Source organism: Cherax quadricarinatus, chromosome 41 (genome assembly GCF_038502225.1).
Source record: "Cherax quadricarinatus isolate ZL_2023a chromosome 41, ASM3850222v1, whole genome shotgun sequence".
NCBI lineage: Eukaryota > Metazoa > Arthropoda > Malacostraca > Decapoda > Parastacidae > Cherax > Cherax quadricarinatus.
In genome coordinates this window covers 25,762,754-25,785,020 of record NC_091332.1, presented here as the reverse complement: position 1 = coordinate 25,785,020, position 22,267 = coordinate 25,762,754, and the positions used below count along the sequence as shown (strand labels likewise).

Sequence of the window (22,267 nt, the reverse complement as noted above, 5' to 3'; positions counted from 1 at the left end):
ATTAGGTCTAAATGGTTCACAGGTTGGTCTGAAGCCGTACTAGCTCCCATCACTTCTTGCTCCATACTAATAGGTAATGTAAAAGGTGCCATTCTTCCTTCTGAGGTTGACCTTTCATCACCAAAGGTGGACATAAGCTTTTCAGATCCTCTTCCTGTAGAGTCAGAGAAGCCCCTCGAAAGTTCAGATGAGACAATGTTTCGTGAGATTCATGTGGGATTAAAAACCAGTGATGCTACTCTCGAAAGCGAGGTAGTGGGATCACCGGTTCACTTATTAGATGAAAGTGAAGATATCACCTCCGATACTATAAATGTCTTGACTAGGGCTCAGACCAAAGCCCAGGCTTCTCCTACTGTCCATCCTTTGATTTTCCCTGACTTTAAGCCTTTAGACATATCGAAGGACTCCTTTGTCAATTTACAACGTAATTGCCCTTCTCTTCAGAATTGCCATAATGCCGCTAAACAAAATCAAGTTATCCAAAGGAAAAACTTTTCATATGAATTTGAATATATAAAAGGTATCTTGTACAAGTCATTATTCAAATTAAATTCAGATGAGATAGATTATTCCATCTTAGTTGTTCCAAGTCAATGCAGAGAGACTGTTCTTAAAATGGCTCATGACCTGCCAGTGGCCGGACATTTCTCGCATCGTAAAACCTTAAATAAAATTAGGGAAACCTATTTTTGGCCCAAAATGTCCTCAGATGTCACTACCTATTGTAGATCGTGTAAAGTTTGCCAACTGTCATCCTCCCCAGGTACCAGGCGAGTACCTATGGTCAAAATGCCAGTCTTTACGGTACTGTTTGAAAGAGTAGCTATTGACTTCGTTGGTCCTTTATCTCCACTTTCATCTGGGGGACAAAGATATATATTAACATTAGTTGACTATGCTTCGAGTTTCCCTGAAGCCATACCCTTAAAGACCATAACTACTACAGAGGTGGCTGAAGCCCTTTTGTCCATCTTCTCCAGAGTGGGCATCCCTAGAGAAATTTTGTCTGACCGTGGGACACAATTCACATCTGACTTAATGCAACATCTATACCAACTTCTGGGAGTGAAGCCTCTCTTCACCACACCCTATCATCCCAACTGTAATGGGAGGATTGAGCGCCAGCATTCGATTCTCAAGTCCATTTTAAGGAAACTTTGCTCCCTTAAACCTAAGGAGTGGCATCGTTACCTACCCTGTGCTTTGTTTGCCATGAGGGAAGTTCCCAGTGACTTTTTGGGGTTTTCACCTTTTGAACTTCTCTATGGTAGACAGGCCAGAGGCCCATTGTCCATCCTTCATGACTTATGGACTAATGAGGAGGTGAGTGCTGAGGTTCAGTCTTCTTACCAGTTTCTCCTTGACCTTAGATCCAAACTTGAGGAGACCTCTGACATAGTTTCGAAAAACCTAAGCTTGTCAATGGACCAGTACAAAACCTATTTTGATTCCAAAAGTCAGAGGAGAAGTTTTAAAGTAGGGGATGAAGTTCTTGTACTTTTGCCGATCAAGTCAAATAAATTATTAGTAGCATGGAAAGGTCCATATAAAGTATTAAAAATTTGTGGGAAAGTTGACTACCTCATAGAAGTCAAGGGAAAACCTAAGCTTTATCATATTAACATCCGTAAGAAATATTACCGAAGAAATTCGGTTAACTGCCTTAATAACTTTGACTTAGTTTTTTCACACGAACTTGATAAGACAACTGAAGAATGTAAGGTGTGCGTAATTGACACCTCTAACATAGACTATGATGAAGAACTACATGACTTGGTGACTCTTGACCACTCGGGCGCAACCAACATTAATATTAATGAATCTTTGGATGACCATAAGAGACATGAACTACTTCAATGTGTGAGTAACTTTTCAGACGTCTTTACTGATATTCCAGGTGTTACCTCCACGGTAGTCCATAAGATTGACTTAGTGACAGACAATCCTATCAAACGAAAATTATACCCAGTTCCAGTTCACCTTGGGGATGCATTTGACCGAGAGGTAGACAAATTATTAAAACTAAAGATCATTGAACCTTCAGTATCTGCATATTGCTCACCAGTAGTCATGGTTAAGAAGGAGGATAATTCATATAGACTTGCTATTGAATTCAGAGGCCTTAATGTTATAACTCGGTGGGATGCTGAGCCTATGCCCTTAATAGATAGCGATCTACACAAATTTTATGACTCTTCCTTCTTTTCTGAGATTGATATTGCGCAGGCATATCATCAAGTAATGTTAGATCCTTCTTCTAAGCAGTACACCGCTTTTCCTACACACCAAGGACTGATGCAATATAGAACTATGCCCTTCGGTTTGGTAACTGCCTGTGCTACCTACGTGAGACTGATGAGAAAGGTCTTGGGTAATATGCCAAATGTTTCAGTTTATTTTGATAACATTTACGTAATGACATCCACGTGGAGCGAACATATCCAAACATTAACATCAGTTTTGCGTAGGTTACGCTCACATCGCCTCACTGCCAAGCCAAAGAAATGCTTCCTTGGGTATAACAAGATTAGATATCTTGGACTGATACTTTCTAATAACTCTCTGCAGCCTCTCCCCAGTATGATCAAAGCTTTATTAGAATTTAAATTCCCCAAAACCAAGAAGTTTATCCCAAACCTTACTGATCTTACAGGCATCTTATCCGACTTCCTTAAAAAGTCTGTGAAGGAACCTCTTGAACTTTCTGACGTAGCTCGGGAAAAGTTTAATGAGATTAAAAGTATCTTTTCGAAAGACCCTATACTTAAGATTCCAGATATTAATAAAACATTTTGTTTAAGAACTGATGCCTCCAATACTGGCTTAGGTGCGGTGTTACTACAATACCATGATGGTACTCCCTTCCCTGTATGCTTCCTAAGCCGGAAACTCCTTCCCGCAGAAACGAGATACTCCACCATAGAAAAGGAATGTTTGGCCCTTGTGTGGGGTATCTCCAAACTTAAATTTTATTTGCTGGGAAAAGAATTGATTTTAGAAACGGACCACAAACCTTTGATATACCTAGAAACTTTTAAGGGAACCAACAGTCGCCTCTTGAGGTGGACATTGGCACTCCAGGCTTTTAAGTTCCATATTGTGTATATCAATGGTTCATCCAATTATTTCTCTGACTGGTTAAGTCGTGACAGTCAGTAGAAGATTTGTTGCCTTACACGACTTCCACATGTTAGAACTTTTTCCTAGCCTATTCTTCTTATACTCCTTGACTATAAGTCTTGGTATGGGGGAGTGTGAGGGAAAAGTTCAATAGATAGGAGTAGCAATGGAGTATATAGTAACAATAAGGGTATGTCCAGCTCCTGCTATCCCCCCCCCTTTTTCCCCCTCCCCGAAAGTGATAGTTTGCTTGCCGGCTACTTGTTAAGGTAGGGTAAGTCTAGCTCCCACTATTCCCACCTTTTTTCCCCCACCCTGAAAGTGATAGTTTGATTGTCGGCTGCTTGTTAAGGTAGGGTCAGTCTAGCTCCCGCTATCCCTTCCCCTCCTTCTTCCATCCCTCCCCCCGAAAGGTGACGTGTGGGGCTCTGGTCCAAACAGTAATCACTAGACTCACAGCTCCCAGCACTACTGTAAGTACATGCCTGCCTTGTATTCTAGTGGATTTATTGGTTGAAAGCTTCACTTTTGACTAATAATAAACTTAGTCCTTTCAGTCTTGCTCTAAGTTGGGTGTTTTAATAGTCACCACATCTTTTAGGTATTGTACTTATCATGGAGAGTGATTTATTAAGCAGTGGGTAACCTGTCTATCTTTCCGGCTTGGATGACAGAGAGGGTCACCTGCCAATCAACGAGTAGAATTGATGGAGAAGGACTAACGTCCTGAGACTTTCCCTTTTTGGATTTAATTACCTGTGCACCTGTATGAAATTGCAGGACGTAACCCCTCATCATTGCAGTGGTAAAGAACCTGCTTTCCTGTCATCGGGATAGAATACTCACGGCTATACTGTGAAGAACGAACCAGTGGGTTGTAACCAACACCTGTGACCCCCCCCATCATCAGCAACTGCTACGATTTCAACAACACGCAGTGTCACCAACACCAGACACCCCAGTATATATATATATATTAGCGTTGAGTTCAAATGTTATTTTATTCATTTCATTTTTTATTTTTCTTTCAAATAGGATATACCTTTCATGTTTTATTGTTTTATGTTTGCTTTAATAAATAATAAAGTGTTTATCTTTGTGAATTATTATTTCGTTTTCTATTCATTAATTTTCCTGAGGAGGAGCAAGCCTTGGTAATACTGTCTGAAGTTGTTACAGGGCTGAGTAATCCTTCACTAGGTCTGACCATGACAACACCGTTGTGTCAGGGGGCAGACCATGGTAAAAGAACACATTACATCAGAATTAAATTGAGGATAAGGCTAGCAAGGAAAACATGCTGGGCACTGTGCCAGCCTTATGGTTTTGCTACATCTAGGCAGAAAGTGCCATGTTCCTTAATGGTAGATTATCAGTTGAGCAGTCGTGACCATGACTACACCCACAGTAGGTCAGGGGACTGACCAGGGTAGCGTCACACATTAAGTAAAACGGTCTAGCATCTGGTTTACGTATGGGACAATCTTCCAAGATCCTTCCTGGGCTCTTGTCTGTGCAGTTACATGATTAACATTGTTCACGTTTTTTTTTGTGTTTCCAGTGGAATCTTCATGAATAAAGTCTCATAATCCAGAGCATTCAAGGTACTGTACGTCATGCGTAGATTCTTAAATAATGTTCAAACTTCTACAAGTGGTATAGGTGGTACCTAGTAGTGATATCATGTGTGTGGCAGAATGGTCAGTATCTGCTCAGCGGTTTCTGATCCTAGTGACAAGTAAAGTTTTCCTGTCCTTGAGTAGTCAGACTTACTTGATCCAGTCTTTAAGTTGGCGTATGAAGTAATCAAGTTTACTTATTCCTGAGTCTTTAAGTGTACTTCAACTGGAGTCTTTAAGCTCTGTAGTCTTCAAGCTTACTTGCTCATGGGTCGTCAAGCTTACTTGCTCATGGGTCGTCAAGCTTTCTCACCATGATATAGAAAGCAGAGGAGACTGGACAAGCAGTCTGTTTAAGCAATTGCTTAAAACATCTGTCTTTACTGCTACATTGACTTTTAGTTACACGCCATGAAGATAATAAATTTGAAACAAATTTATAATTACTGCTCGAGTACAATGCTTGAAATGAATTAGAGGAACAAGAGAGAGCATGTTGACATTGACGTTGATGTTGACGTTGACGTTGACGTTGACGAAGGGTGAAGAAGTCATTATAGTACTGAGATTTAATAAAACGTATAAAGTATTGAAGTAAGACGCGGGCCTGATCAGTACTCTCAGTAGTAAGACAGTGAGAAACTAAACCAACATTCAGTACGGGGAAGTTGACATCTTTATGTGGAAAAACATGGAAGCAGACGCGTATACAAGGCATTAGTCATTAACTTAAAGAATGAAAGAATATAACAGGTGTATTATCATTTTACACTGTACTACACAGGTATGTATGTACTTGTACATTGCACTAGGCAGGTGTGTGAGTATACTTACGCTACAGTAGGCAAATGTACATGTATTAGTACACTTACACTAGAGGAGTCGGGTGTATTAGTACACTTACACTAGAGGAGTCGGGTATATTAGTACACTTACACTGGAGGAGTCGGGTATATTAGTACACTTACACTGGAGGAGTCGGGTGTATTAGTACACTTACACTGGAGGAGTCGGGTGTATTAGTACACTTACACTGGAGGAGTCGGGTGTATTAGTACACTTACACTGGAGGAGTCGGGTGTATTAGTACACTTACACTGGAGGAGTCGGGTGTATTAGTACACTTACAATGGAGGAGTCGGGTATTACTACACTTAGTACACTTACACTGGAGGAGTCGGGTGTATTATTACACTTACACTGGAGGAGTCGGGTGTACACTTACACTGGAGGAGTCGGGTGTATTAGTACACTTACACTTACACTGGAGGAGTCGGGTGTATTAGTACACTTACACTGGAGGAGTCGGGTGTATTAGTACACTTACACTGGAGGAGTCGGGTGTATTAGTACACTTACACTGGAGGAGTCGGGTGTATTAGTACACTTACACTGGAGGAGTCGGGTGTATTAGTACACTTACACTGGAGGAGTCAGGGCAGGTGTTGACGCGGGAGTTGAGTTCATACAGGAGCTGTGGTTCATCTTGCCCGGCCAGCATCCCCTTCATCTTCTCAGCTACAGCTGCTCTGTTGATGCTGCCATCACTGTGGAACTGTGGGTGAGGGAAAGTGATAAACAGTGCTCCCACCACAGTGCCACGGTGGTGAGACCTAGCTCACCACAGTGCCACGGTGGCGAGACCTAGCCCACCACAGTGCCACGGTGGTGAGACCCAGCCCACCACAGTGCCACGGTGGTGAGACCCAGCCCACCACAGTGCCACGGTGGTGAGACCCAGCCCACCACAGTGCCACGGTGCTACATACAAGACAGACTCAAGTTCTGTATTAAATAGTTAAATATTCACCGGGTATTATGATCCTCACACTGTGGGGAGTCAAAGTGTAGAATATTGTATCAACGCTTTTGTCCACACTCTGAGGCTTTATAAGGTTAGTGATTTGATAGAGCACACTGTCTGGGCGAAATGTTGTCAGTAAAGCATTTAACCCTTCCTCTTTACTCCTGTAGAAGTGTGCAGAAAACTTGTAAAGTTTAACTTAAGTTACGTTAAGGTTATGTTAAGCTAAGTTAGTTAGGTTAGGTTAGGTTACGTTAGGTTATGTTAGGTTACATTATGTTAGGTTCGGTTACGTTATGTTAGGTATTATTTTTTTTAACACATCGGCAGATTCCCACTAAGGCAGGGTGGCCCGAAAAAGAAAAACTTCAATCATCATCCACTCCATCACTGTCTTACCAGAGGCGCGCTTTACACTACAGTTGTAAAACTGCAACATTAACACCCCTCCTTCAGAGTGCAGGCACTGTACTTCCCATCTCCAGGACTCAAGTCCGGCCTGCCGGTTTCCCTGAACCCCTTCATAAATGTTACTTTGCTCACACTCCAACAGCACGTCAAGTATTAAAAAAACATTTTTCTTCATTCACTCCTATCAAACACGCTGACGCACGTTTGCTGGAAGTCCAAGCCCCTCGCACACAAAACCTCCTTTTCCCCGTCCAATCCTTCCTAGGCCGACCCCTACCCCGCCTTCCCTCCACTACAGATTTATACACTCTCGAAGTCATTCTGTTTTGTTCCACTCTACATGTCCGAACCACCTCAACAACCTCTCCTCAGCCCTCTGGATAACAGTTTTGGTAATCCCACACCTTCTCTTAATTTCCAAACTACGAATTCTCTGCATTATATTCACACCACACATTGCCCTCAGACATGACATCTCCACTGCCTCCAGCCTTCTCCTCGCTGCAACATTCATCACCCATGCTTCACACCCATATAAGAGTGTTGGTACAACTATACTCTCACACATTCCCCTCTTTGCTTCCACGGACAAAGTTCTTTGTCTCCACAGACTCCTAAGTGCACCACTCACCCTTTTCCCCTCATAAATTCTGTGATTCACCTCATCCTTCATAGACCCATCTGCTGACACGTCCACTCCTAAATATCTGAATACATTCACCTCCTCCATACTCTCGCCCTTCAACCTGATATCCAATCTTTCATCACCTAATCTTTTTGTTATCCTCATAACCTTACTCTTTCCTATATTCACTTTTAATTTTCTTTGACATACCCTACCAAATTCATCCACCAACCTCTGCAACTTTTCTTCAGAATATCCCAAAAGTACAGTGTCATCAGCAAAGAGCAACTGTGACAACTCCCACTTTGTGTTTGATTATTTATCTTTTAACTCCACGCCTCTTGCCAAGACCCTAGCATTCACTTCTCTTACAACCCCATCTATAAATATATTGAACAACCACGGGGACATCACACATCCTTGTCTAAGGCCTATTTTTACTGGGAAATAATCTCCCTCTCTCCTACATACTCTAACCTGAGCCTCACTATCCTCATAAAAACTCTTCACTGCTTTCAGTAACCTACCTCCTATGCCATACCTGCAACATCTGCCACATTGCCCCCGTATCCACCCTGTCATATGCCTTTTCCAAATCTATAAATGCCACAAAAACCTTTTTACATTTATCTAAATACTGTTCACCTATATGTTTCACTGTAAACACTTGGTCTACACACCCCCTACCTTTCCTAAAGCCTCCTTGTACCTCTGCTATCCTACTCTCTGTCTTACTCTTAATTCTTTCAATAATAACTCTACCATACACTTTACCAGGTATACTCAACAGACTTATTCCCCTATAATATTTGCACTCTCTTTTATCCCCTTTGCCTTTATACAAAGGAACTATGCATGCTCTCTGCCAATCCCTAGGTACCTTACCCTCTTCCATACATACATTTATTAAATAATAGCACCAACCACTCCAGAACTATATCCCCATCTGCTTCTAACATTTCTATCTTTCTCCCATCAATCCCAGCTGCCTTACCCCCTTTCATTCTACCTACTGCCTCACGAACTTCCCCCACACTCACAACTGGCTCTTCCTCACTCCTACAAGATGTTATTCCTTCTTGCCCTATACACGAAATCACAGCCTCCCTATCTTCATCAACATTTAACAATTCCTCAAAATATTCCCTCCATTTTCCCGATACCTCTAACTCTCCATTTAATAACTCTCCTCTCCTATTTTTAACTGTCAAATCCATTTGTTCCCTAGGCTTCCTCAACTTATTTATCTCACTCCAAAACTTTTTCTTATTTTCAACAAAATTTGTTGATAACATCTCACCCAATCTCTCATTTGCTCTCTTTTTACATTGCTTCACCACTCTCTTAACCTCTCTTTTTCTCTTCATATACTCTTCCCTCCTTGCATCACTGCTACTTTGTAAAAACCTCTCATATGCTAACTTTTCCTCCTTTACTACTCTCTTTACATCATCATTCCACCAATCGCTCTTCTTCCCTCCTGCACCCACTTTCCTGTAACCACAAACTTCTGCTGAACACTCTAACACTACATTCTTAAACCTACCCCATACATCTTCGACTCCATTGCCTACACTCTCACTAGCCCATCTATCCTCCAATAGTTGTTTATATCTTACCCTAACTGCCTCCTCTTTTACTTTATACACCTTCACCTCTCTCTTACATGATGCTTCTATTTTCCTTGTATTCCATCTACCTTTTACTCTCACTGTAGCTACAACTAGAAAGTGATCTGATATTTCTGTGGCCCCTCTATAAACATGTGCATCCTGAAGTCTACTCAACAGTCTTTTATCTACCAATACATAGTCCATCAAACTACTGTCATTACGCCCTACATCATATCTTGTATACTTGTTTATCCTCTTTTTCTTAAAATACATATTACTTATAACTAAACCCCTTTCTATACAAAGTTCAATTAAAGGGCTCCTATTATCATTTACTCCTGGCACCCCAAACTTACCTACTACACTCTCTCTAAATGTTTCTCCTACTTTAGCATTTAGGTCCCCTGCCACAAATACTCTCTGACTTGGTTCAAAGGTTCCTATACATTCGCTTAACATCTCCCAAAATCTCTCTCTCTCATCTACACTCCTCTCTTCTCCAGGTGCATACACGCTTATTATGACCCACTTTTCACATCCAACCCTTATTTTAATCCACATAATCCTTGAATTTACACATTTATATTCCCTCTTCTCCTTCCATAACTGGTCCTTCAACATTATTGCTACCGCTTCCTTGGCTCTAACGCTCTCAGATACTCCTGACTTAATCCCATTTATTTCTCCCCACTGAAACTCGCCTACCCCCTTCAGCTTTGTTTTGCTTAGGGCCAGGACATCCAACTTCTTTTCATTCATAACATAAGCAATCATCTCTTTTTTATCATCCGCAGTACATCCACGTACATTCAAGCATCCCAGTTTTATAAAGTTTTTCTTCTGATTTTTAGTAAATGTGTACAGGTGTTACTAGCCCATTGCTTCCGGCATTATTATTATTATTATTATTATTATTATTATTATTATTATTATTATTATTGCTATTATTATTATTTTATTATTATTATGTTAGGTTAGGTTTATGCTAGGTTACATTATGTTATGTTAGATTACGTTGTGTTAGGTTAGGTTACATTATGTTATGTCAGGTTACATTATCTTATGTTTGGTTACATTGTTATGTTAGGTTACATTATGTTATGTTAGGTTACATTATGTTATGTTAGGTTACATTATGTTATGTTAGGTTACATTATGTTATGTTAGGTTACATTGTTATGTTAGGTTACGTTAAGTTATGTTAGATTAGGTTAGGTTTATGTTAGGTTACCTTATGTTATGGTAGGTTATGTTAGATTACGTTATGTTAGGTTACCTATGTTAGGTTATGTTAGATTGCATTATGTTAGGTTGCATTATGTTAGGTTATGTTTTGTTAGGTTGCGTTATTTTATGCTAGGTTACGTTATGTTGTGTAAGGTTTCGCTAAGTTTGAGTGTCATGTGATTTTCGGTCACTATGAGGCGGGCCACGACATGGGTTCGAATCCTCAGCTAGTCGCAGTGTTGTTATTGATCCAATGCCACTCGTTCGTGGTTACAGTAATAATGAAGAATAAATGAGTTAATTCTGGGAGCCACTAACACCGTAGACATACATATCTATGTCAGATTTTCACTGTTTAAGACGCTGCATCAGTCACTTAGTTGATATTATTGCAGCGGTGATTAAGAGAATGGCCTTAAGGATCGTATTACATTTGTGTCTTACTAGCTCCTGGTACCTTTGTGTCTCGGTATCTGTGTCCTCTTCACTGGTGCGTCCCAGAACTTGTGTATCCCAGCACCTGTGTATCCCAGCACCTGTGTATCCCAGCACCTATGTATCCCAGTACCTGTATCCCAGCACCTGTGTATCCCAGCACCTGTGTATCCCAGTACCTGTATCCCAGCAGGAGTGCTTTCCGGTACCTAGGTGTGTGTATCGCTGCAACTATTTATCTGTGTTCCACAGAACCTATTCGTCTGTGTCTCAGGAAGAGAACCGCAGCACCTGTGTGTGCGTGTCTGTGTGTCCCGGGGTATATGTCTCCCAGTACCTGTGAATGTGTCCCATAATGTGTGTTTAGCACCTTTGTATTTGTTGGTAATAAGATATGTGTTGCAATACCTTTTTGGTTTTGTGTGGCAGGATGTGTTTTCAAGCACTTGTATCTGTGTGTGTCCCAGGATGTGTACACACCTCCATATGTACCGAGCTATATGTAGCTGCCGGAGCCGAGTCTCAGCTCCTGGCCCCGCATCCTCACTGGCCGCTACTTGGTTCACTCTCTCCTGGCTTCGAGAGCCTTGTCGTACCTCTTCTTCAAGCTATATGCGTATCCTGACTATACTGCACTCTCCAGGTCGTTTGACTTCCTGATCATCCTAAGTTTAAAGAAACATTCCCTAACAACCTTGTGAGTCATCTGTGTTTTCAACTTCCAACTGTGCCCTTGTGTTTCAGTTTCCCACCTCACGAATACTCTCTCCCTGACTGACGAAATCGTAATGGCACAATTGCAAACAAACCATACCACGGGTGGGGTTAGAACCCGCGATCAGAGAGTCTCAAAACTCCAGACCGTCGAGACGGTCTGGAGTTTTGAGACTCTGATCGCGAGTTCTAACCCCACCCGTGGTATGGTTTCAATCTCTCCCTGTCCACACTATCAGTCCCTCTCGGTATTTTGCCCTGGTGGATGACACATCCAGTACAGTACCTACCATGCACTGGTGGATGACAATACCAATACAGTACCTACCATGCCCTGGTGGATTACACATCCAATACAGTAACTACCATGCCCTGGTGGATGACACTACCAACACAGTACCTACCATTCCCTGGTGGATGACATGTCTAACACAGTACCTACCATGCCCTGGTGGATGACACTACCAACACAGTACCTACCATTCCCTGGTGGATGACACTACCAACACAGTACCTACCATTCCCTAGTGGATGACACTACCAACACAGTACCTACCATGCCCTGGTGGATGACACTACCAACGCAATACCTACCATTCCCTGGTGGATGACACTACCAACACAGTACCTACCATTCCCTGGTGGATGACATATCTAACACAGTGCCTACCATGCCCTGGTGGATGACACTACCAACACAGTACCTACCATTCCCTGGTGGATGACATATCTAACACAGTGCCTACCATGCCCTGGTGGATGACACTACCAACACAGCACCTACCATGCCCTGGTGGATGACACTACCAACACAGTACCTACCATTCCCTGATGGATGACACTACCAACACAGTACCTACCATGCCCTAGTGGATGACACTAACAACACAGTACCTACCATGCCCTGGTGGATGACACTACCAACACAGTACCTACCATGCCCTGGTGGATGACACTACCAACACAGTACCTACCATGCCCTGGTGGATGACACTACCAACACAGTAACTACCATGCCCTGGTGGATGACACTACCAACACAGTACCTACCATGCCCTGGTGGATGACACTACCAACACAGTACCTACCATGCCCTGGTGGATGACACTACCAACACAGTACCTACCATGCCCTGGTGGATGACAATACCAACACAGTACGTGATATGCCCTGGTGGATGACACTACCAACACAGTACCTACCATGCCCTGGTGGATGACACTACCAACACAGTACCTACCATGCCCTAGTGGCTGACACTACCAACACAGTACGTACCCTGCCCTGCTGGATGACACTACCAACACAGTACCTACCATGCCCTGGTGGATGACACTACCAATACAGTACGTACAATGCCCTGGTGAAATACACTACCAACACAGTACCTACCATGCCCTGGTGGATGACACTACCAACACAGTACCTACCATGCCCTGGTGGATGACACTACCAACACAGTACCTACCATGCCCGGGTGGCTGACACTACCAACACAGTACCTACCATGCCCTGGTGGATGACACTACCAACACAGTACCTACCATGCCCTGGTGGATGACACTACCAACACAGTACCTACCATGCCCTGGTGGATGACACTACCAACACAGTACCTACCATGCCCTGGTGGATGACACTACCAACACAGTACCTACCATGCCCGGGTGGATGACACTACCAACACAGTACCTACCATGCCCTGGTGGATGACACTACCAACACAGTACCTACCATGCCCTGGTGGATGACACTACCAACACAGTACCTACCATGCCCGGGTGGATGACACTACCAACACAGTACCTACCATGCCCTGGTGGATGACACTACCAACACAGTACCTACCATGCCCTGGTGGATGACACTACCAACACAGTACCTACCATGCCCTGGTGGATGACACTACCAACACAGTACCTACCATGCCCTGGTGGATGACACTACCAACACAGTACCTACCATGCCCTGGTGGATGACACTACCAACACAGTACCTACCATGCCCTGGTGGATGCAGGCAAACAAACGTCGCTTCATCTCTGGGTTTGCTCGTGCCCAGTTGCGAAACTGCTGGTGGTAGTTTTCTTCAGAGTCCACTGTGGGAGAAATGGAAAGTCAGCCAGATGGCTGGTGTGGGGGCAGGAGTCAGCCAGGTGGCTGGTGTGAGGCAGGAGTCAGCCAGGTGGCTGGTGTGAGGCAGGAGTCAGCCAGGTGGCTGGTGTGAGGCAGGAGTCAGCCAGGTGGCTGGTGTGAGGCAGGAGTCAGCCAGGTGGCTGGTGTGAGGCAGGAGTCAGCCAGGTGGCTGGTGTGAGGCAGGAGTCAGCCAGGTGGTTGGTGTGAGGCAAGAGTCAGCCAGGTGGCTGGTGTGAGTCAGGAGTCAGCCAGGTATCTGGTATGAGGCAGGAGTCAGCCAGGTGGCTGGTGTGAGGCAGGAGTCAGCCAGGTGGCTGGTGTGAGTCAGGAGTCAGCCAGGTATATGGTGTGAGGCAGGAGTCAGCCAGGTGGCTGGTGTGAGGCAAGAGTCAGCCAGGTGGCTGGTGTGAGTCAGGAGTCAGCCAGGTATCTGGTATGAGGCAGGAGTCAGCCAGGTGGCTGGTGTGAGGCAGGAGTCAGCCAGGTGGCTGGTGTGAGTCAGGAGTCAGCCAGGTATATGGTGTGAGGCAGGAGTCAGCCAGGTGGCTGGTGTGAGGCAGGAGTCAGCCAGGTGGCTGGTGTGAGGCAGGAGTCAGCCAGGTGAATGAAAATGATCTGGAATCAGCCAGGTGACTTACGTGAGGCATGAATCAGCCATGTGGCTGTTGATGATCAGGAGTCAGCCATATGGCTGGTAATGGGGCCGGGTGACGCAGAAGGAAACACCACATTAACATTGATCAATCATAACAGTGATTCATCCTTATTACACTGACACACTGACTGACGAGTTGAACAGTGACCAGCTGACTGTGACGCAAGCTGCTTGCGTCAATACCAGCTGACTGTGACGCAAGCTGCTTGCGTCAATACCAGCTGACTGTGACGCAAGCTGCTTGCGTCAACACTAGCTGTGACGCAAGATGCTTACATCACCAGATGACTGTGACGCAAGATGCTTACATCAACACCAGCTTCGACGCAAGATGCTTTCATCAACACCAGATGACTGTGACGCAAGATGCTTACATCAACACAAGATGACTGTGACGCAAGATGCTTACATCAACACCAGCTGCGACGCAAGATGCTTTCATCAACACCAGATGACTGTGACGCAAGATGCTTACATCAACACAAGATGACTGTGACGCAAGATGCTTACATCAACAGATGACTGTGACGCAAGATGCTTACATCAATACCAGCTGCGACGCAAGATGCTTACATCAACACCAGCTGCGACGCAAGATGCTTACATCAACACCAGCTGCGACGCAAGATGCTTACATCAACACCAGCTGCGACGCAAGATGCTTACAACACCAGCTGCGACGCAATATACTTACATCAACACCAGCTGCGACGCAAGATGCTTACATCAACACCAGCTGCGACGCAAGATGCTTACATCAACACCAGCTGCGACGCAAGATGCTTACATCAACACCAGCTGCGACGCAAGATGCTTACATCAACACCAGCTGCGACGCAAGATGCTTACATCAACACCAGCTGCGACGCAAGATGCTTACATCAACACCAGCTGCGACGCAAGATGCTTACATCAACACCAGCTGCGACGCAAGATGCTTACATCAACACCAGCTGCGACGCAAGATGCTTACATCAACACCAGCTGCGACGCAAGATGCTTACATCAACACCAGCTGCGACGCAAGATGCTTACATCAACACCAGCTGCGACGCAAGATGCTTACATCAACACCAGCTGCGACGCAAGATGCTTACATCAACACCAGCTGCGACGCAAGATGCTTACATCAACACCAGCTGCGACGCAAGATGCTTACATCAACACCAGCTGCGACGCAAGATGCTTACATCAACACCAGCTGCGACGCAAGATGCTTACATCAACACCAGCTGCGACGCAAGATGCTGACATCAACACCAGCTGCGACGCAAGATGCTGACATCAACACCAGCTGCGACCAGCTGCGACGCAAGATGCTGACATCAACACCAGCTGCGACGCAAGATGCTGACATCACCAGCTGCGACGCAAGATGCTGACATCAACACCAGCTGCGACGCAAGATGCTGACATCACCAGCTGCGACGCAAGATGCTTACATCAACACCAGCTGCGACGCAAGATGCTTACATCAACACCAGCTGCGACGCAAGATGCTGACATCAACACCAGCTGCGACGCAAGATGCTGACATCAACACCAGCTGCGACGCAAGATGCTGACATCACCAGCTGCGACGCAAGATGCTGACATCAACACCAGCTGCGACGCAAGATGCTGACATCACCAGCTGCGACGCAAGATGCTGACATCAACACCAGCTGCGACGCAAGATGCTGACATCACCAGCTGCGACGCAAGATGCTTACATCAACACCAGCTGCGACGCAAGATGCTTACATCAACACCAGCTGCGACGCAAGATGCTGACATCAACACCAGCTGCGACGCAAGATGCTGACATCAACACCAGCTGCGACGCAAGATGCTGACATCAACACCAGCTGCGACGCAAGATGCTGACATCACCAGCTGCGACGCAAGATGCTGACATCAACACCAGCTGCGACGCAAGATGCTTACATCAACACCAGCTGCGACGCAAGATGCTTACATCAACACCAGCTGCGACGCAAGATGCTGACATCACCAGCTGCGACGCAAGATGCTGACATCAACACCAGCTGCGACGCAAGATGCTGACATCAACACCAGCTGCGACGCAAGATGCTGACATCAACACCAGCTGCGACGCAAGATGCTTACATCAACACCAGCTGCGACGCAAGATGCTGACATCACCAGCTGCGACGCAAGAAGCTGACATCAACACCAGCTGCGACGCAAGATGCTTACATCAACACCAGCTGCGACGCAAGATGCTGACATCACCAGCTGCGACGCAAGATGCTGACATCACCAGCTGCGACGCAAGATGCTGACATCAACACCAGCTGACTGAGGAACAAGGATGTGAAGACTTGTCACTATCTGAAGTTGTTTCATGGCTGCTCGGTTCCAACTGGAATTTTAATATTTAATCTGACGTTCCTGGTTAAGATGACGCATGTGCAAAACTGGGAATCTTTATTAACGAAACGTTTCGCCTGCTCTGCAGCCTTCATCAGTCAAGTGAAGAGATAAATCACACTGCTGGAAACAACAGCGTTAGTGGAAGACGAAGTGGAGAGGTAGATTGTTGTAATTAATCCATCAATCGTGACGGATAGATTACATTGACTCCAGGCTGAGGGATTGATTACCTCAAATTCCTTCTGATTTTCACCATTACTCTGTATTAAACTGATGAAGTCACTGTGTGGCGAAACATTTCCCCTAATAAAGATACTTAAGTGCTGCACATGTGTCTATCAACTTGTCGGTTCTCAGAACCATTTATCTACATACAAGGGTAAATATAGTGAGGATAGTGACGTGGAGAGTCAGGTGGAGGATGCTGAGGAGGGTAGATTTAAGAAGGACCTGCATGGGATGGGCAAGTAAGTTTGTTGCTGTGTAGAATAACGATGCAGAAGCTTCCTGGCAAGGGATTCAGCTATGTTGTGGTATCCGGTGTTAGATATACAGATGACTGATGATTCCAAGATCCTGCAACACTGAGTTTCTTTTTCCCTGACGATGAGTCTTGCTTCTCTGTAGTTAATTAAGTGATTTACCTGGGGAGGGTTTCGGGGGTCAACGCCCCCGCGGCTCGGTCTGAGACCAGGCCTTGTGGTGGATCAGGGTCGGATCAACCAGGCTGTTACTGCTGGCCGTACGCAAGCTAACGTACGAACCACAGCCCGGTTGGTCAGGTACTGACTTTAGGTGCCTGACCAGTGCCTTCTTAAAGACAGCCAGGGGTCTATTGGTAATCCCCCCTTATGTATGCTGGGATGCAATTGAACAGTCTTGGGCCCCGGACACTTATTGTGTTGTCTCTCAGTGTACTCGTGACGCCCCTGCTTGTCATCGGGGGAATGTTGTATCTCCTGCCGAGTCTTTTGCTTTTATAGGGAGTGATTTTCGTGTGTACGTTTGGTACCAATCCCTTCAGAACCTTCCAAGTGTATATTATCATGTATCTCTCTCGCCTGGATTCCAGTGTTGTTAAAGTTTCAGTGTAAAACACAGGCATTCCTGAAATGCTCCAGTCTGTCTGCGTATTAGTGTTCTGAAATACATGTTTGGCGGTCTCTGGATGTCTCGTCCATGTATGATTGGTTGCAATCGTTACAAGGGATTATGATACCCCTGCAGAGGATTGAAGTTTGTGGTCTCTCTTATTGGTGATGTCTTTGATGGTGGTGGATGTGGAGGTAGATACTCTAAATGCAGTATTGGAAAAGATTTTTGACACGTGTTTGTTAACGGAGTTACTGGGTAGGGCTATGTATCTCCTCTAGGCAGTATCTTGTCTGGGTGAGATGATGTATGCACTATCCTCATCACTTCATGAGAGACTAGACGCTTTGCATATAACATCTTCAACTCGCGCAGACAAGATACCTACGAGAGGAGATACGTAGTCCTCACTAACTCCGTTAACAAACACGTGCCCAACATCTTTTCCAGTACTGCATTCCAGGTACTCCACATCCACCGCCATCAAAGACATCACTGGCAAGTAACACCACAAGATTCAATCCTCTGAAGGGTATGTTTACCCGTAAGAGAATTGAAGCTAACCTAACTTAACCAACCATGGGCGTCACCATGTGAGCGGCAGGGAAAGTAGACCTCACCCACTTTTGGAACTTGAAGGAACATAAATAAAATCTCCCAATTTTCTGAGGGCTAGCATATTACAGTCATTATTAGTGTCTATAAGACCTAGTAGTGTTTGTTGAGCCTTTCAGTACAGATGTGTTTATATTCTTTACCCTGATGACATGAAATTGTTATTGAGCTGCAGAGGACTTTTTTTCATCTATAAAAGTTATCACTTAGATGGATCTCGGTCACTTTGCAGTCTGAGAAAAATATCCCAGAGTACCATAAACCCAGCCCTCTCTAGTGCACGTCAAGAGTGAAGCATCACTTTCTAGTGCTGTTGAATGTCAGTATTATAGATCTGAAGCCAATCAGAACTGGTATTCCAGGTTATCACATAAAAACAATCAGAACTGGTATTCCAGGTTATCACATAAAAACAATCAGAACTGGTATTCCAGGTTATCACATAAAAACAATCAGAACTGGTATTCCAGGTTATCACATAAAAACAATCAGAACTGGTATTCCAGGTTATCACATAAAAACAATCAGAACTGGTATTCCAGGTTATCACATAAAAACAATCAGAACTGGTATTCCAGGTTATCACATAAAAACAATCAGAACAAGGTCACATAAAAACAATCAGAACTGGTATTCCAGGTTATCACATAAGAAACAATCAGAACTGGTATTCCAGGTTATCACATAAAAACAATCAGAACTGGTATTCCAGGTTATCACATAAAAACAATCAGAACTGGTATTCCAGGTTATCACATAAAAACAATCAGAACTGGTATTCCAGGTTATCACATAAAAACAATCAGAACTGGTATTCCAGGTTATCACATAAAAACAATCAGAACTGGTATTCCAGGTTATCACATAAAAACAATCAGAACTGGTATTCCAGGTTATCACATAAAAACAATCAGAACTGGTATTCCAGGTTATCACATAACAATCAGAACTGGTATTCCAGGTTATCACATAACAATCAGAACTGGTATTCCAGGTTATCACATAAAAACAATCAGAACTGGTATTCCAGGTTATCACATAACAATCAGAACTGGTATTCCAGGTTATCACATAATCAGAACTGGTATTCCAGGTTATCACATAATCAGAACTGGTATTCCAGGTTATCACATAACAATCAGAACTGGTATTCCAGGTTATCACATAAAAACAATCAGAACTGGTATTCCAGGTTATCACATAAAAACAATCAGAACTGGCATTCCAGGTTATCACATAAAAACAATCAGAACTGGTATTCCAGGTTATCACATAAGAACAATCAGAACTGGTATTCCAGGTTATCACATAAAAACAATCAGAACTGGTATTCCAGGTTATCACATAAAAACAATCAGAACTGGTATTCCAGGTTATCACATAAAAACAATCAGAACTGGTATTCCAGGTTATCACATAAAAACAATCAGAACTGGTATTCCAGGTTATCACATAAAAACAATCAGAACTGGTATTCCAGGTTATCACATAAAAACAATCAGAACTGGTATTCCAGGTTATCACATAACAATCAGAACTGGTATTCCAGGTTATCACATAACAATCAGAACTGGTATTCCAGGTTATCACATAACAATCAGAACTGGTATTCCAGGTTATCACATAATCAGAACTGGTATTCCAGGTTATCACATAATCAGAACTGGTATTCCAGGTTATCACATAATCAGAACTGGTATTCCAGGTTATCACATAATCAGAACTGGTATTCCAGGTTATCACATAATCAGAACTGGTATTTCAGGTTATCACATAATCAGAACTGTTATTCCAGGTTATCACATAACAATCAGAACTGGTATTCCAGGTTATCACATAAGAACAATCAGAACTGTTATTCCAGGTTATCACATAACAATCAGAACTGGTATTCCAGATTATCACATAACAATCAGAACTGGTATTCCAGGTTATCACATAACAATCAGAACTGGTATTCCAGGTTATCACATAACAATCAGAACTGGTATTCCAGATTATCACATAATCAGAACTGGTATTCCAGGTTATCACATAATCAGAACTGGTATTCCAGGTTATCACATAAGAACAATCAGAACTGGTATTCCAGATTATCACATAATCAGAACTGGTATTCCAGGTTATCACATAACAATCAGAACTGGTATTCCAGGTTATCACATAATCAGAACTGGTATTCCAGATTATCACATAACAATCAGAACTGGTATTCCAGGTTATCACATAACAATCAGAACTGGTATTCCAGGTTATCACATAATCAGAACTGGTATTCCAGATTATCACATAACAATCAGAACTGGTATTCCAGGTTATCACATCAGAACTGGTATTCCAGGTTATCACATAACAATCAGAACTGGTATTCCAGGTTATCACATAATCAGAACTGGTATTCCAGGTTATCACATAACAATCAGAACTGGTATTCCAGGTTATCACATAACAATCAGAACTGGTATTCCAGGTTATCACATAACAATCAGAACTGGTATTCCAGGTTATCACATCAGAACTGGTATTCCAGGTTATCTGGAGTTTACCTGGAGTTTACCTGGAGAGAGTTTCGGGGGTCAACGCCCCCGCGGCCCGGTCTGTGACCAGGCCTCCTGGTGGATCAGCGCCTGATCAACCAGGCTGTTGCTGCTGGCTGCACGCAAACCAACGTACGAGCCACAGCCCGGCTGATCAGGAACTGCCTTTAGGTGCTTGTCCAGTGCCAGCTTGAAGACTGCCAGGGGTCTGTTGGTAATCCCCCTTATGTGTGCTGGGAGGCAGTTGAACAGTCTCGGTCCCCTGACACTTATTGTATGGTCTCTTAACGTGCTAGTGACACCCCTGCTTTTCATTGGGGGGATGGTGCATCGTCTGCCAAGTCTTTTGCTTTCGTAGTGAGTGATTTTCGTGTGCAAGTTCGGTACTAGTCCCTCTAGGATTTTCCAGGTGTATATAATCATGTATCTCTCCCTCCTGCGTTCCAGGGAATACAGGTTTAGAAACCTCAAGCGCTCCCAGTAATTGAGGTGTTTTATCTCCGTTATGCGCGCCGTGAAAGTTCTCTGTACATTTTCTAGGTCGGCAATTTCACCTGCCTTGAAAGGTGCTGTTAGAGTGCAGCAATATTCCAGCCTAGATAGAACAAGTGACCTGAAGAGTGTCATCATGGGCTTGGCCTCCCTAGTTTTGAAGGTTCTCATTATCCATCCTGTCATTTTTCTAGCAGATGCGATTGATACAATGTTATGGTCCTTGAAGGTGAGATCCTCCGACATAATCACTCCCAGGTCTTTGACGTTGGTGTTTCGCTCTATTTTGTGGCCAGAATTTGTTTTGTACTCTGATGAAGATTTAATTTCCTCATGTTTACCATATCTGAGTAATTGAAATTTCTCATCGTTGAACTTCATATTGTTTTCTGCAGCCCACTGAAAGATTTGGTTGATGTCCGCCTGGAGCCTTGCAGTGTCTGCAATGGAAGACACTGTCATGCAGATTCGGGTGTCATCTGCAAAGGAAGACACGGTGCTGTGGCTGACATCCTTGTCTATGTCGGATATGAGGATGAGGAACAAGATGGGAGCTAGTACTGTGCCTTGTGGAACAGAGCTTTTCACCGTAGCTGCCTCGGACTTTACTCTGTTGACGACTACTCTCTGTGTTCTGTTAGTGAGGAAATTATAGATCCATCGACCAACTTTTCCTGTTATTCCTTTAGCGCGCATTTTGTGCGCTATTACGCCATGGTCACACTTGTCGAAGGCTTTTGCAAAGTCTGTATATATTACATCTGCATTCTTTTTGTCTTCTAGTGCATTTAGGA

The 22,267-nt window shown here is 43.9% G+C and overlaps 1 protein-coding gene across 1 annotated transcript in view; it reads right to left on the bottom strand.

Annotated features, from left to right (window-relative positions):
• LOC128695929 (uncharacterized) overlaps positions 1–22,267 on the bottom strand; it is a 74,006-nt gene that overhangs the window by 15,872 nt on the left and 35,867 nt on the right. Inside the window, exons 4-5 of the mRNA XM_070093100.1 lie at positions 13,572–13,669; positions 6,166–6,297 (exon numbers count right to left, since the gene is read on the bottom strand). Of these exons, the coding sequence (XP_069949201.1) occupies positions 6,166–6,297; positions 13,572–13,669 (230 nt within the window). The remainder of the gene's footprint in view (positions 1–6,165; positions 6,298–13,571; positions 13,670–22,267) is intronic.